At 44.1% G+C, this 17,784-nt stretch overlaps 1 protein-coding gene across 1 annotated transcript in view; it reads left to right on the forward strand.

The window, feature by feature from the left end:
* Positions 1 to 470: 470 nt before the first annotated feature.
* Positions 471 to 17,784, forward strand: part of CLPB (ClpB homolog, mitochondrial AAA ATPase chaperonin) — a 156,229-nt gene continuing 138,915 nt past the window's right edge. Inside the window, exons 1-2 of the mRNA XM_006761033.2 lie at positions 471 to 1,087; positions 4,785 to 4,836. Coding sequence (XP_006761096.1) covers positions 685 to 1,087; positions 4,785 to 4,836 — 455 coding nt within the window. The 5' untranslated portion in view covers positions 471 to 684. The remainder of the gene's footprint in view (positions 1,088 to 4,784; positions 4,837 to 17,784) is intronic.

Raw genomic sequence — 17,784 nt, forward strand, 5'->3', positions numbered from 1 at the left:
TGACAAATTATTTCACTTTCGAGCCTAAATCCCCTTCCCTGTAGGTGGAAATAATCCTTGCCCCAGCTTCGCGCACGCAGCTGCCAAAAGGATAAAATGTGATAGCCATGTGAAAGCCCGTTAATAACACAAGTGAGAAAGAAAGACTAGGTGCCAACTTTTCAACCGAAAGGAAGTCTGTGTAGGAATATACTAACAGGAATTCCTAGTTCAAGTGGACCCATCACCCTAGACATCTTTTTGAAAAGCTATCTCAAAAATAGACTAAAATAAATAAGCATACGTTTCATAATAAGTCTCTGCAGAATATCCCTGTTTAGGTTACACTACTCAGAAGTTGAATTATGTGTTTGAACTATACTCTGGGATTCGCATCTTAATCCCACGCCCCACCTAGGTATTTGCTTTTTTTACCACGCCCCCCGCCAGAACTCCATTTCCCAGCATGCCCCGGGCTCCTGTAAAGCGGCAGTCATTGTGACGCAAGTTCCACAGCTTTCTGGGAATTGTAGTCTATTCGTCCTCCAGTTGCGGAAAGCTCTCGTAGAGCTGTGGACTACCACTCCCGTGAGGTAGTGCGGAATTCCACCCTGTTCGCGGCGTCTTCGAACGCGCCGCGGCAGCCATGTTGGACGTGGCCAGCACAGGGGCCGGCACCAGGGGGTTATCCAAGCAGCTGTCACGATGCTGGGGGCCCTGGTGTTAAGGAGAACAGCGCTGGCGCCGCGGCTCCTCCTCCATCTGCTTAGGTCTCCATCACTCGGGAGCCACCGAGGTCCCTCCGGCCGGAGTGTGACCACCGGGGGCTGCGGGGAGCCGCAGTGGCTAAGGGCGGCCATCGGGGGGCGTCCTGGAACATCGCTGGCCTCACTCACCCGAAGAGGGGCAGCCACCGGGGGGCGCCACGGAAGACGCACGGAGACCCAGTGCCTCGCAGCCGCCACATGGGGACGCCTTCCTGGCCCCGAAGACACACTCCCCGGACAGAACTGCTGGAATGGGGTCCCTACCAGAGGCAGACTGGGTATGTGGGCCCTGGCCACGGCGCTGGTGGTTCACTGTTACAGCAAGAGCCCGTCCAACAAGGGTGATTATCGGGACAATCTGGGGTCCAGGAAGGGAGAGGCGGGAGGAGTGTCTTGACTGTCTTTGGAGGGTGGGAGTTGCTTATAGCTTTAGAGCAGCGGAGCCTCAGTCCTGGAGGGACCCAGACATTGTCACGGTGGTAGAGTTTGCACTGGGAGAGCTCGGTGCCTCCGAGTTGCATCATTTCCAGCGTGCCTCCCTTCTTTTGGGCATCACTTTGTCCATCTGTATAAAGGGAGCATCGGACTACACCTCTAAAATTAGAGCATGGTCATTTAATTCTCGAATATTCTGCCTGGCCTGATTCCTCTTTTAAGAGGTCTCGGGGAAACTGCGGTGTGTTTTGAGGGCAACCGCTAAATGGTTTAGAGAGGTTTACCCCCTCAGATGGCCTAAGAAGGGGAAAGGACTTGGTTTCAATTGCCAGCTTTGCCACCGCTCATCGCTTGCACCTCTCCGGCTTCAGTTTCCCCACTTATACAGTGAGGGTTATTTCTCAGTACTTTTACAATGCTGTTATTTTCTCTTTCTTGGCGTTCAGCAGCCTGGGTCCAGGCATGAAGAGATCTTGCCATATGGGCCAGTTGGCAGGAGAAGGAAGACTAGGAAGTTGGCTCTGTAGGGACCCAAAGCAACCATGGGGGCTGGCTGACCCAGGTGGGCATCTCATCTGGGTGCGTGGAGCTAAGCAGGTACTGGGAGAGCGGGCAGAGAGGCAGACATGAGCCCAACCACTCAGGGTCTCAGTTGTTCCTCACGGGGGAGCCTGAGGTAGGGTGTCCATGGATTCCATGCATTCCCAGCTCTGAGACTGGAGTAAGGGGGGCTGCCCTGACATCTGTTTACTCAGCAGCTGGAAAGGAAAGGCCTTGGACTGGGAGTAAGGACAACTGGGGCCTTGTTTTGGTTCTCCCTGTAACTCCCATTGTGACTTTGGGCTCTTGCTCCTCCTCACTGGTCCTCTGTTTCTTCATCCTGCAGTATGAGGATGTTGACGTAGAGCTCTAAGGGCTCTTCTAGCTTAGGCATGCAATGATTCTATCACTTTCTGCAATTTTTTGGATACTCTCAGTGTATCTAGTTTGGGGCACAAAGTTAGTTAAGGAGACATTGCAGGCAGTTAGGCTTGTGGGTCTGGTGAGTGGTCTGACTATGTGTAGTTGAGGGAACAGAGGACCAACAGAGTCAGGAAAGCTTTCCTGGAAGATTGGAGACCCCTGGAGGATGGGGAATTTGAATTTGCATTCTGACGGCTGAGACAACAGATGGAAATGTCTCACTGTGACCTCCATGAGGTTTTTTCAGGTTGATACCAGCTCCTTTCTTTAATACCTTCAGATTGTCCACCATAGTGTTGGAACTTAGTAGGTACTCAGTAAGTGTGTCTTCAGTTGGATTGTATTCCATGCAGAGGCTTCAGGGAACAAGGATGTGGGAGTCACACATTAGCATGGTGTGTGCAGGAGCTGGCAGAGTGGCCAGCCTGGCTGGAGAACAGGGGGTCTTTGGGGTGAAGTGAGAGCAGATGGAGTGGGGCCTGCATGTCATGTAGGATGGTTTGGAATGTCTCCTTAGGCCTTGGAGGACCATGAGCTCAGGGAATGTCCCGAGGCCAGTATGTTTAGAAGTACAGTGGGGCCTTGACTTACGAGTTTAATTCGTTCCAAAACCGAGCTCGGTAAGGAGCTCGTTAACTCAAATTACTCTATCAACTCAATGCAAAAAATCGGCCGAGAGACAGCTGGTATCTCAAAAAACTCGTTAGTCGGGACACTTGTAAGTCAAGGCCCCACTGTATTAGGGGGAGGTGTCCCAAGTTTTGCCTTTTAGAAGTGCTTGAGGGCTCTAGACTGGACTTTGTGGCATGTGAACCCCAGCAAGGAGACCAGAGTTCATTTACCAAAAGAGATAATGACCAAAACCACAATCATTTCCAACCATCTGACTTACTCGCTACCCTGTCCCCTGACTTGGAGTTGTAAACTCAGGCCCTCAGTGCAGATTGTCCACCATAGTGTTGGAACTTAGTAGGTACTCAGTGTGTCTTGAGTTGGATTGTATTCCATGCAGAGGCTTCACAACCAAGAGAGATGGGCAAGAGGAGGCAGGGGAAAAGCAGGCTAGAGACACACATCTAGCCTGTAGGAGCCAGGAGGCCTAGGTTCTAATCTCGGCTCATTCTTCTTTTCCTCTGTGACTTGGCCGAAGCCAATTCTTTCTGCAGAGGGAGGGAAGAGAAAATATAGCCATCTCTGAAGAAGGCTTGTTTCCCTTCCAGCTGGGGCTGTCTGGGCATGTGCTTAGGGAAGATAACCAGGAAAGACCTGGCCCTGTAGTCTGTGGTTGGTGGGTGGAGGCACTAATGTCTGAACCACAGAACTGGTTTACATGTGCTCGTTCAGGTGGCTATATTATCTTCGTTGTACGGATAAGGAAACTGAGGCTCAGGGGGTTAGCTGAGTTGGCCAAGTGGTACAACAAGTAAATGGCAGAGGTGTGGTGGGAGCCCATGTCTGTGAATCTCCAGATCCCGTTTTCTACCCTGCTCCAGTGCCTCTTCCTGTTGCAGTGGGTCAGTCACTTGGCAGGACTGGGCCTGAGTTCGTCCAGTGTTCAATAATGGATCCCAGAACCATGCTGGGCACAGAGGACTCCCCAGGCACTTGGTATTTGGAAGAAAAAAAAAAGGAAAGAAAGAAAGTGCTTCTGTTGTCTTTTGAGATTTGTGTCCAGTTAGACGATTTTTCTTTGTGGCCACAAGGTGGTGCCAGCAGCCTGCAGGCTGCCCAGGGGAGGCCAGCTTAGCTTTTCTGCTAGGTAATTCCTAAAGATCTGAACCCTGTGCTTTGGGTCTCTCTTTGGTGGGCTTGGCACTGGGGAGTTTGCAGATTTTCCAACCACCATTTCATTTTCTCAGCATCCTGTGAGGCTGGCAGGGCAAGGGTTTTATTGCCTCTGCTTTACAGTCAGGGAAGCTGGGGTCGAGAGGGAAAGGGGCTGCCACAGCACATGGTGAGTAGGGGGCAGAGTGTGTAGAAGCCAGGTTTCCTGACTCCTGGTTGGCACTCTCTCTGCTCTCAGAAGGGCCCACACCCCTTCCTGCTCCTCCCCATCCTGACCCTCCATCTGGATGTGTGACCTATGACATCAAGATTCAAAACTAGGCTAAGAAATGAGTTGGAGAGAAAGTGGGCAAGGTAGGGGAATGACTGATAATGATAATCATGTAAAACAGAGAGCTTGATAGCTACTAGTAGAGGGAAGTGAAGGAATTCGCACAGTGAGCATTTATCATTCATTGGCAGCACTTGTGCTAGCCCTGTCCTGGGATCACCTGTGTGATGAGAGGAGGTAAGAGTTTGGCTCTGTAATAGATGTGGAAGACAAGTTGTTAACATGTGGGCATGGGATGATCAGCCTTCTCTTTACCTACAGGCATACCTTGTTTTATTGCACTCACTTTATTGTGCTTCAGATAAGTGTTCATTACAAAAAAAAGAGTACGGCTCACTTTATTGCGATGTGTGCTTTCTGTGGTCTAGAACGGAACTCATAATATTTCTGAGGTATGCCTCTATCTTGGCATCATTTCTCTTGTTAAAGCCCATGTTTCTGAAGTGCTTCTACTTTCATTGTTTTACTGGGCCCTTTAAGCTGACCTGAGGAGTAGGTCTGACCAGCTCCCTGTCTCTCTACAGATGCAGCCCTGATGGAAGCTGCTCGAGCCAACAATGTTCAAGAAGTCAGCAGGTGAGTGTCAAACCCCAGGCCTGTTCTCCCCCACAGAAGATGGCTGCCTTGGAGGAAATCTCACACCAAGCTGGGAATTAAATTCTGTAGTCACAGAGTCACTTGGGCTTCCTTCTGGAGCTCTGTGTTTCCTTTCTTCTGACCCCAAACGCTCCTGAATCCTTCTACTGTTTTGTTCTTCACAGGGCATTGTTTGTAGTTCCCTTTGCATCCTATGGGTTCTTCACTGCATCTTCTACAGTAATTTGTTCTTGTTTCTTTGTAGAACTGGCCAGGTGTTAGTGCTTGTTGCCTTAATGGGGTGCAGGTGGGCACCCATGGAGAGGCTTGGGGATTTGGGAAGAAGCTGGAAGATTCTGGTACTGCAGTAGAAGGAAGCGATGCTTTCTGACAGGTTTTCTGGGGCTAGGAAAGCCTGGGGTGCACATGATGGGCCTCTGCTCATGGGCTGATTGCGTTTCTCCAGTCTCCCTGCTCAGCTGGGCCCCTTATGACCACTGGCCTGTTAGATCTGAGGCTTGTTCTTGGGCAGGGGCAGGACTCAACTTAGAGATCAGCCTGGTGCCAGGAGCAGGGCAGAGTCTGTGTCCAGGATGGATGCTCAGATTGGGCCAGCATAGGGCATCAGTATGAGACTAGGGGGCAGGGGTTTTATTCTTGATGAAACTAGTGGCACTCACTGGACCTAATCTTGGCCTTTTTTTTCCCTCCTTTGCATAGAATTAGATGGCCATAGGACACTCCCCCTTCCAAACTGCCAAGCCCACATTTTAGACAGGAAGTCTGGTGCTTGGGGTGGCTAGCCCTGCACCCAGTTCCACATACTTTTCATGTCCTTCCCCACTCCAGCTGCCTGAACATACGAGAAAGTGTTGAAAGGCAGCTACAGCCCCCACCAAGACTTACTGCTTTGATTCCCTTTCATTTTATCTGCAGCATTATTGATTCTCAAGGGTGCTTTTGAGTATTAATGTTCAAGGCTTAGTTTTTAATAAACCACTTTTGGAAGTATGGGCTGGGAGTTGTTTCGTAGCTTAATAAATATGATAGAGCAATAGTTTAATAAACATGCAATGATGCATCTTAAAAACCGAGCCCAGATGTCAGCTTGTTGTTATAAGAGCCATTCATAACTGCAGGCTGTGCGTGGCATCTTCATTCCCCCAGAAACAGATGAGCCTCGCTTCCTTCTACTGCAGTACCAGGGAGGGGTGGGTGTGCAACTGGCCAAGCCCCCTCCTCTCAGGCTTGTGCTGACCCTGGAATCACCTGTTGGTAATTGCTAAGGGCTGCCAGGCTTCTGCTTTTCTCTGGCAACCCACTGTAAGCAGCGTGATTGCAGAGCAGCTATGCTGTGACTCCACCTTTCTGCCATCAGCCAGGCAGGCTGAGTTTGCCCTATCCCATTGAGCCCCCATGTGTTGATTATTTTAGCTCTTTCAACATTTTTCTAAAACAATTAATCACCTGCCCAAAGAAAAGAAAAAGTGATGGGATTTATGGTGCATGTGTGATTCAGCAACATTCATTCTTATCTTTGTGGATTTGGCCTGTAGGGACCTTTCATGTGTGTCTCCAGTCTCTAGCCTGCTTTTCCCCTGCCTCCTCTTGCCCATCTCTCTTGGTTGTGATGACTCAGAATCTTTCTTCACCATTTGTGTGGAACCCTGCCCTTCAGCATGACAGTCTCCCTCTCACTCTCCCCCTCCTTCCCAGAAGCAAAGAGCAGGGGACAAACTGAGCAAAGGTAGGGGAAGAAGATGCTGGCTGGCTGCTGGGCTGGTGTAATGCTGCTGCTGCTAAGGTGGTGTTTGTGCAGAGTTGCAGGTTGGGAAAGAGGGAGATGATTTGAGAGAAGCTGGAATGCCCACGAAGGAGTTTCGAATTTTTATCTTATGATCACTGGGGAGACATGGGAAGTTTTGAGCAGGGAAATTGCCCAGTTAGGGTCATTCAGAAGGGTGAAGGGTAAATTGAATTGGGCAAGGGCTAAAAGCAGATCTGTTAAAAGGCTGTTTTAGTAAGATAAATTCAAAGTGATGAAGGCCTGAATTAGGACATTCTTCTCCTTCTAACCCCAAGCAGTTCCTGCATCTGAATGAATGAATGGACCTTTGCTAGGCACTAGAGATGGGTATGTGTGTGACCCTGGCCCTGGTTTCAAGGAAACAGACATGTAACCTATCAATTACAGTTATTCCTGCTAATAGAGCTAAGCTTAGAGGTGAGGATGAGAGTCAGATCATCCTTGCTGGAAGGAAACTTTCTTGAATTCTTACAGCAGGTCTTTATTCAACTTTTCTATGACCTAGACTTTGCATAGGTGCTTCACACTACTCTTAATTTCTTCCTCTGCCTGTCCTAGCCTTAGCTTTGCCCACAGACCTGCCTATAGCAGGATAGAGTCATTCTCAATTAAAAACCAGGAACTTACACAGTTTATGCATGGTTGGGTCACCATGTGTATGATCAGTGTGGTCAGTGATACAGTATTTGGAATAAAACTCAGATCTGGTGAACAATATTGCCCTCTACCCTTCTTTCCCCCTTGACCTCTCTGTGGCTCTGCTGTGTGTGTTTCTGCCTTGATGTTCCCTTACCATCCCCAGACCCAGAGCCTTGGGAGAGCTCTGGGTAATGAAGGGCAATAGCCTGAGGCTCTTCTGCTCAGGAGGGAGGTGCTTCATTCTCTTCTTAAGGGCATCCGAGAAGCTATCGATCTTGGACCCTCGGCCCTCTCTACTTTCTTTTTTTTTTTTTAATATATTTTATTGATTTTTTACAGAGAGGAAGGGAGAGAGATAGAGAGTTAGAAACATCGATGAGAGAGAAACATCGATCAGCTGCTTCCTGCACATCTACTGGGGATGTGCGCGCAACCCAGGTACATGCCCTTGACCGGAATCGAACCTGGGACCTTTCAGTCCGAAGGCCAACGCTCTATCCACTGAGCCAAACCGGTTTCGGCCCCTCTCTACTTTCTGTTCGTCATCCTCTGCTTAAATCTAGCCTTCTAGGTTCAGCTCAAGTGCTGCGTTCCTTGTGAGACTTTCCTTGACTCCTCTCAGCTGGTATGATCACCGCTTCCTTTGCCCCACACCTCCTGGGCTGGGAGAAAATGAGTGTCATCTAGGAAAGGATGTTCCAGCGTGTAGGAGAGAATCCTTTTCTAGAAACGAAGTTGGAAGTTAGGTGAGAGAAGTAGGGCTGAATGTCAGGAAAACCAGCGAGGTTCACATGCTGACTTAATTAGGAACAGGTCAGGAATCCTCATAGAGTTTGAGATGATCAAGCCAAGAGCTCTGGATAGATGCCCTGACCTGCAGGTACTATTGACCTGCTTTATGTGGAGCTAGGTAAATGTGTGTGGTTTGGGCTTGCCTGGCTAATGGGATAGGGCAGTATCTGCCACTTGCCACGCTCTGTTCTTTATATTAATAAGTTTGCAAGCCAGCCTTCACCTTAAGCCACTGTATTGTGTGCCTCCCCATGGCAGGACAGTTAGTTCCCGTATTCTCTAACACAGCAGAACTCAGGGAAAGTTGCTTTTTACTGACTTTTCTGAAACAGGCAGCCCAGAGTCTAATTTCCATACTCCCATTGACTATATCAGAGGGAGGCTGGATCCCTTCCTCTTCCCTTCTTCTCTCTTCCTTTCTTCCTTCTCCCGGGGCACTTAAACCTTGTGTATTCAGCTCTTCAGAAGTGAAAACCCGTCCTGGATCCTGTTTCACCTGTCAGCAGCATGAGCAGGTGGCCTGTTCCTGGACTCAGCCTAAACCTGAGCCTGGCTTCTAGACTGAGGAACTATTCACCCGAAACCAGGGCACAGGGTAGACTGAAGGCACATCTGTCCAGGCTCAGGCTGAGCCATGTGAGGAGCTATCAGGGCTGGGAGAAGTGAGGCCTCCTGTTCTTCCTCTTCTAAGGAGATCACATTTCTTTCAGAACAAACTTGGGTGAAAGACAACACCCCTACCCATTTCCCTTCTCCTGGCAGGGAGCTGGGCCTCTGCTGAGTCCTTAACTCGGGTGTTTGTCAGCCTCAAAATTTTCATTTTATTTACTTATTTATTTAAATATATATATATTTATTTATTATTGATAGTATTACAGATGTCTCTCTTTTCCTCCCATTTACCCCTTTCTGAGCCCAAATATTTTCTAATGAAGAAGCCTGATGGTATAAAACCTGGACTTCAGACTGCCTGCCCTTTCTCTCCAGGATTTATTTGTTCATTTGACAAAATTTACTGAGCACTGGTCATGCTGGGTCATATGCTTGACATGCGACAACTGACCAGCCATGATTCCTGTCCTTGAAGAAGGAGACTAGGAAAGACTATAACAACATAGTATAGTCAGTGCTGAGAGACAGGAGGCCAGAACATGCCCCTGACCAATCTGGGGGACCAGAGAAAGCGTCCTAGAGGAAATGGCACCTAAGTAGAGTCTTAAAATATCAGTTGGGCTTAGCAAATTGAAAAGGGAATGCATTCCAGGCAAAGGGGTCAGCATGAGTGGTATCACCAAGGTAAGAAACAGCCTAGGAGGTTGTGTGATGGAGAGGGGGAAATTACATACTGTTGCTGGATCACATTCTAACCTAGGAGGGACTGGGAATAGGCAGGTACCTGGTCCTGTAGGGCATTGTCCATTTGTCCCACAGTTGCTCATCTGTCTAGCCTGCCTCTGTGCCTAGCCCTAAGTTGAATTTGTGTCGATGGCAATAAAATGAGGAAGGAGAAGCAATCCCTGCCCTGGAGGAGCTCACTAACCCCCTTCCTAGGTGAGGAGGGAGCATCTGAGTAAAAAATTGAGAACCAGTAACACAAGGTACACATTGCTTAACTTCTATGAGCCTAAATAATGAAATAACATGGAAGATGATAATGCCTCTAATGCATAGAACTGTAGAGTGTTTATTATTAATAATAAAATTATTATTTCAACCAATATTTATGAGTGCTTATTAGGAGCTAGACATTAGGCTGAGTGCTGGAGATATAGTAGTGAACAAGATTGGTTCAGTCCCTGCCCTCTTGGTACTTACAGTCTAACTGAGAGCTAGATGACTGATTATGCAATTATAATATGTATTTCAAAATTAGTACAATTCATCTTTTCAATAAGTGGTGCTGGAACAACTGGATATCAATGTACAAAAAAATGCAATTGGAGCCCTACCTCACCCATACACAAAAGTTAACTCAAAATGGATCATAGACCTAAATGTAAGAGCTAAGAGTATAAAACGCTTAGAAGAAAGCATAGGAATAGATAAGTTGGACTTTATTCAAATTAAAAACTTCTGTATTCAAAGGATACCTTCAAGAAAATGAAGACTGTTCTATAGAATGGGAGACAATATTTGCAAATCATATATCTAATAAGAGATTTGTATCCAGAATATATAAAAAATGCTTAAAATTCAATAATAAAAAAGATAATCAAATTTAAAAATGGACAAAGGATCTGATTAGACATTTCTCCAAAGAAGATATTCAGATGACAAATAAGCATGTGAAAAGATGTTCAACATCATTAGTCATTAGGGAAATGCTAATTAAAACCACTTCATACCTGTTTATGATGGTTATCATCAGAAAGACAGGTAATAGCAAGTGTATGAGGATGTGGAGAAATTGGAACCCTCATATATTGCTGGTGGGGGTGTGAAATGGTGTTGACTGCTTCAGAATTCAGTTGGTGTTTCCCCAAAATGTTAAACATAGAGTTACCTTATGACACAACAAGTCTGCTTCTAGTATACCAGTATATACCAGTACTTGTATATTAATGTTCATAGCAGCATTATTTTTTAGCTGCATTATTCACACCTAGAGGCCCGATGCATGAAATTCGTGCATGGGTAGGATCCCTAGGCCTGGCTGGTGATCAGGGCCGATCTGTGGGGCGACTGGTGGGGCGATCACCGGGGCGGGGCCTCCTGGCACTTGCCTTGGCCAGCCTGGGGCCTGTGGGCTAGGGGCAGCTCCTGCATTGAGCATCTGCCCCCTGGTGGTCAGTGTGCATCATAGCGACCGGCCGTTCTGCTGTTCGGTCAATTTGCATATTAGGCGTTTATTATATAGGATAGCCCAAAGAGGGAAATAATTCCAAAGTCAATTAACGAATGGATAAATAAAAAACATGATATAGCTATTCAGTGGAGTATTATTCATCAATGCTAAGGAATAAAGCACTGATATATGCTACAATGTGACTGAACTTTAAAAGCATGATGCTAAGTGAAAGAAGCCAGGCACAAAAGACCACATATTAGATTATTCAATTTATATAAAATACCCAGATAGACAATCCATAGAGACACAAAATAGGTTAGTGATTGAAGAGACTGGAGAGGTTGTGTTTGGGAGGGACCATACCACATTGGTTCTGTAAGCCATGTTAATGATGTTTATTTTTATTTTTACTAACAGCAGTGGGTAACCATTGAAGAATTTTAAGCCGGTGTGTGTGTGTATGTGTGTGTGTGTGTGTGTGAGAGAGAGAGAGAGAGAGAGAGAGAGAGAGAAGGGGGGGGGGAGAAAGACATGGTGACATGATTTAGATCTGTAATTTTATTTATTTTTAATTTCATTTTTCTATTACAGTTTACATTTGATATTATTTTGTATTTGTTTCAGGGGTACAGCATGGTGGTTAGTTAATCATACTTTACAAAGTATCCTCCACCCCCCTCCCCCAATATTTCTAGTATCCACCTGGCACCGTACATAGTTTATTACAATATTATTGACTATATTCCCTGTGCTGTACTTTAGATCCCATGACTATTGTTACTACCAATTTGTACTTCTTAATTCCTTCATGTTTGTCACCCAGTCCCCTAAGCCCCCACTCCTCTGGCAAACATTAGTCTGTTCTCTGTATCTATGAGTCTGTTTCTGTTTTGTTTGTTTGCTTATAAGAGAAATGTCAGAGCTTTTACTGCCTATGTTTTCTTCTAGGAGTTTTATGATTTTGAGTCTTGCATTTAAGTCTTTAATCCTTTTTGAGTTTATTCTTATATACAGTGTAAGATGCTGGTCTGGTTTAATTTTTGCATGTATCTGTCCACTTTTCCCAACACCATTTGTTGAATAGACCCCATTGTATGTTCTTGCCTCCTTTGTCAAATATTAATTGGCCAAATAGGCATGAGTTTATTTCTGGGCTCTCTGTTCTGTTTCATTGATCTATATGTCTGTTTTTATGCCAGTACCATGCTGTTTTGATTACTATGGCCTTGTAGTATAGTTTAATATCAGGTAGCATGATACCTCCAACTTTATTCTTTCTCAAGATTGCTTTGGCTATTTAGAATCTTTTGTGGTTCCATATAAATTTCAGGATTATTTGTTCTAGTTCTTTGAAATATGCCATTGGTATTTTGGTAGGAATTGTGTTGAATCTATAGATTGCTTTGGGTAGTATGGACTTTTTAATTATGTTAATCCTTCCTATCCATGAGTATGGTATATAGTTCCATTTATTTGTGTCTTCTTCAATTTCTTCAGTATCATAATTTCTGAGTACGGGTCACTTACCTCTTTGGTTAAACTTATTCTTAGGTGTTTTTTGGGTTTTTTTTATGCAATTGTTAATAGGATTGTTTTCTTAGTTTCCCTTTCTGATAGTTATTGTTGGTGTATAAAAATCAATAGATTTCCAAATACTTATTTTGTATCCTGCAACTTTACTGAATTCATCTATCAGTCCTAGTAGTTTTTGGTGTTATCTTTAGGGTTCTTTGTATATAGTATCGTGTTATTTGCATATAATGACAGTTTTACTTCTTCCTTTTCAATTTGGATGCCTTTTTTTTCTTTTTCTTTTCTTTGTTTTAATCCTCAGGATCCAAGGATATTTTTTCCATTGATTTTTAGAGAGTAGAAGGGGAGGGGAGCATGTCGGAGAGAAACATCAATGTGAGAGAGACACATCCTCCCGCACACACCCCAACAAGGCTGGGGTTGAATCCACTACCTAGGTGCATGCCCTTGACCAGGAATCAAACCTGTGACCCTATGGTGCACAGGCCGACACTCTTAACCACTGAGCAACACTGGCCAGGCCTTTTTGTTTTTTTCTTTTTCTTGTCTGGTTTCTGTGGCTAGAACTTCCAATACTGTGTTGAGTAAGAGTGGTGGAAGTGGACATCCCTGTCTTGTTCCTGATCTTAAGGGAAACACTTTTAGTCTTTGCCCATTGGGTATGATGTTAACTGTGGGTTTGTCATATGTGGCCTTTATTATGTTGAGGTATGTTCCCTGTATTCCCACTTTGTTGATAAATTTATCATAAATGAGTGCTAGATTTTATCAAGTGCTTTTTCTGCATCTGTGGATTTGATCATATGATTTTTCTTCATTTTGTTTATGTGGTATATGACATTAATTGATTTGCAGATACTGTACCAACCTGCATTCCAAGAATAAATCCCACTTGATCGCATATGATCTTTTTAATGTGTTGCTGGATTTGGTTTGCTAATATTTTACTGAGGAGTTCTGCGTTTGTGTTCAACAGGGATATTGCCTTATAATTTTCTTTGTAGTGTCTTCATTTGGTTTTGGAATTAGGATAAAGCTGGCCTTGTACAATGAGCTTGGGAGTCTTCCCTCCTCTTCAACTTTTTTGAATAGTTTGAGAAGGATTGGTGTTAGTTCTTTGAATATAGGAGCCATCCAGTCTAAGACTTTTGTTTGTTTGGAGTTTTTTGTTTTGTAACTGCTTTGATTTCATTGGTTGTAATTGGCCTGTTCACGTTTTCTGACTCTTCCTGATTCAGTGTTGGAAGATTGTATGTTTCTAGGACTTGATCCACATCTCCCAGGTTGTTCAAATTGTTGGGATATAGTTGTTCGTAATTTATTTTTTTATTATTTTTAATCCTCACCCAAGGATATTTTTTCCATTGATTTCTAGAGAGAGTGTAAGGGGGGGGGGGGAGAAAGAAAGAAACATCAACATGAGAGAGACACATTGATTGGTTGCCTCCTACACGAGCCCCTACAGGGGCTGGGGAACCTGCAACCGAGGTAGGTGCCCTTGACCAGGAATCGTACCTGAGACCCTTCCATCTGTGGCTGATGCTCTAACCACTAGGGTGATATTTTTAAATAATATTTTGTATTTCTGTGGTGTCAGTTTTTAACTTTCATTTCTGATTTTATTTATTTGAATCCTCTCTTTTTCTTGATAAGTGTGGTTAAAGGTTTATCAGTCTTGATTATTTTTTCACAGAATCAGCTCTTGGTTTCATTAATCTTTTGTATATTTTTAGACTATTACTCTTTTTTAGAACTTATTGGGGTGACACTGGTTATCAACATTATACAGGTTTCAGGTGCACAATTCTACAACATATCATCTGTACACTGTATTATGTATTCACCACCCCCAGTAAAGTCTCTGTCCATCATTATAGACTCTATTTCTTTTCTTTCTGCTCTTACCTTTATTTCCTTCCTTCTACTCACTTTGGACTTTGTTGTTCTTTTTCTAGATTCTTTAGGTATAAGGTTAGATTGTTTATTGAGATATTACTTGTTTCTTGAGGAAGGCCTGTAATGCTATGAATTTCCCCCTTAGGATTGCTTTTGCTTGTCCCGTAGAATTTGGGTCATTGTATTTTCATTTTCATTTGTCTCAAGATATCTTTTGATTTCTTCCTTGATCTCATTGTTAACCCATTTATTACTTAATAAATGTTATTTAACCTCCAGGTGTTGGTGTGTTTTTCAGTGTTGTTGTTTTTTATAACTGATTTCTAGTTTCATACCATCATGGTTAGAAAAGATGCTTGATATAATTTTAATCTTCTCAAATTTATTGGGACTTGTTTTATGTCCTAACATGTGGTTTACCCTAGAAAATGCTCCAGCTGCTCTTGGAAAGAATGTGTATTCTGCTGTTTTGGAGTGAAAATATCAATTTTATCTATCTGGTCTAGTGTGTCATTTAAGGCTGCTGTTTCCTTGTTGATTTTCTGTCTGGAAGTAGATCTGTAATTTTAAAAGGTCATTCTGGTTGCTCCATGGAGAAGAGAACAAGACATGGTGACATGATCTAGGTCTGTAATTTTAAAAGATCACTCTGGTTGCTCCATGGAGAAAAGATTGATAGAGAGCTGTGGTAGGTGCAGAAAGACTGGAGTAGTACAGACTGGAGAGGATGATGGCAGGTGGTGACTTGGATTAAGATGTCAGTAGCAGAAATTGAGAAAGTAAGCGAGAGAGGACTTAGTGATAGGTTAGAACACTGTCAGGGCCTGCTACATAGTAGGTACTCAATATGAATGTTGACTGCATGAAGAGCGTTGGATATGATTGATTAGGGAGAAGAAGGTTTTGAGAATGAATTTCCGTTATCTGGCTTGATCAGCTACCCAGATGCTATTGCCATTTACTGAGATGAAGATGTTGGAGGCAGACTGGGTTGGGGGAAGAATATTTTGAGTTCAGTTTTGAACATGCTGAATTTAATATGTCAGTGAGATATTCAAATGGAGATGTCAACTAGGCAGTTGAATGTATGGGTCTTTTTTACTTTTCTTGCTATACATACCATGCTGCTTCTCAAAATCTCCATCAGTTTTAGAGTTTTTGTTTTTTAAATATGTTTTTATGTAAGAGATTTCAGTAAGAGAAGGGAGGGGGAGAGAGAGACAGACAGAGAGAGACAGAGACACACCGATGAGAGAGAAACATTAGACATCGATCGATCGGCTGCCTCCTGCATACCACCTACTGGAATCAAGCCCACAACCTCCGCAGGAGCCCTGACGAGGAATTGAACCAGTGACTTCCTGGTGGGTGGGACGACATTCAACCATCTGAGCCACACTTGTTGGGCTAGAGATTGTTTTGATTTCTGGTTTGATGATTTTAGAAACTAAAGGACTTCATACCAGCTCAAACTTGTTTACTAGATGCTTTGGAAAAAAGTCTGATTTGGTTTGTAGTTCAGGAAAGAAAAAAGCGTTGGGTTTTGTTGAGGGCTACACACATTTATTTTAGATTTGCAATAATGGCTTGGTTTGGTACTTGTCCCCCGATGCCTCAGCTTGGGGCTTGAGGCACTTGCTGTCCATGTGCCAGGATTAAGGTGTCCTGAATGTGCTTAGTTACGGCATAGGTAAATGTTCTGCACATTGATCCAGGGATTTTATCTAATTAACAAAAACCCTGGCTGCTAAATACATTTGGCTGTCTCGGGACCTTAGAGAGGCTGTCTGTTTATCGATTGTTGTATCATTTTGGTGGAATGGGAAGATATTAATGATGGCATCAGAGCAACCAAAACATCCAGTTTTCTTAACCAGTAAATATGTAAATGTGTCCTTGTGGGTTGCAGTAGATTGAAACAAAAGCTGTATCTTAGATCAGCCATTTTCAACCTTTTTCATCTCATGGCACACATAAAGTAATTATTAAAATTCTGCAGCACACCAAAAATACATTTTTGCCTTTCTGACAAAATACAATTTTGATTCATTCACACTAGACAGCTATTGTTGTGTTGGCTATTGTCATTTTTTTATTTGACAGTCAAAGGGAAAAGAGGTCAGTGCTCCTGACTATATAGTCAGGTATTGTTGGATTGCTCAGTTAGTTAGGGAGTTGTCCCAATATACTAAGGTTGCTGGTTCCATCTCTGGTCAGAGCTCATACAAGAATCAACCAGTAAATGCATAAATAAGTAGAACAACAAATCTGTGTTTCTCTTTTTCCCTTACTCTTTCTCTCTAAAATCAATAAATACATTTTTTAAATATTCTTGCAGCACACCGGTTGAAAATTGCTGTCCTAGACCAAAGGTCAGGGCCTGTCTGGCATCACTCTTATAATTTGGTCCTTGTCTTGAGAGTTCTCTAAGATCATCACACCATTTTCTGAATGCTAGGGTGTAACCCATACGGGCTTTTTGAATGCTGGGATGCTGGAAGGCAGCATAATGTTACAGAAAGAATACAAGATTTATAGGATTAGAAGACCTGGGTTCCACTTCTGACACAGTTACTAACTGGATCTATGCCCCTTAATAAGTCATGGAACCTCCCTTTTTGAGTCTTAGTTTTCAAATCTTATTAACGGGGTTCCCACTGAGAATTTTAAAGTAGAGTTCCTAATGTTAAGCTCTGCAGAGAAAACTGAGTTCATGTAAAGGATTCAGACTACACACTGAATTACCAGGGCTTGCTCAAGTGGGCCTTCACCAGACAGACAGTTCTGCACTGTGGCCCAGGGCCTTGCCCCTTTGCCATGGTCCCTGCTCGCTTGCTCCCTGGTGATGGAAGGCAAATGGGGGAGATGGGATTAGCAGTTTTTTCTGAACTTGATGGATAGGTGAGCTGTGGAAGCAGCCAGTTAACTGCCCAGAAACCCAGCAGAGTCATGTGATTGATTGGCCATGTCCAGGAGCAGAGAACAGCGGGGCCTACTGGGTCGTTTTGGGGGGAGGAGACATGTCTCTGAAGTGGAGCCCAGCCCTGAAATTGAGCCTCTAGTTGACCCTACTGCTTCTTGACTGTGTGGCTTTGGACTAGTGGTTCCTTAACTTTCTCAGAGATCTCCACTATGAGGTATCTTTTTTTTTTTTAATCCTCATCTGAGGATATGTTTATTTATTCTTTTTTTACGAGGGAGAGGAAGGGAAAGAAAAAGAGAGAGCGGAACATCAATGTGAGGAAGAAACAACCAGGGATTGAACCTGCTACCTAGCTATGTGCCCTGACTGGGAATGGAACCCACTACTTTTTGGTGTGTGGATGACACTCTAACCAACGAAAAGTTTACCAGAGCGATTCCCTCTCAGGACACATGCCCAGGTTGTGGGCTCAATCTCACGTAGGGGGCATGCAGGAAGCAGCCAATTGCTGTTTATAGCTCTCACATGGATGTTTCTCCCTCTCTCTTCCTCTCTCTAAAAAGCAATAAA

This window comes from Myotis davidii, unplaced genomic scaffold (assembly GCF_000327345.1).
Source record: "Myotis davidii unplaced genomic scaffold, ASM32734v1 scaffold1377, whole genome shotgun sequence".
NCBI lineage: Eukaryota > Metazoa > Chordata > Mammalia > Chiroptera > Vespertilionidae > Myotis > Myotis davidii.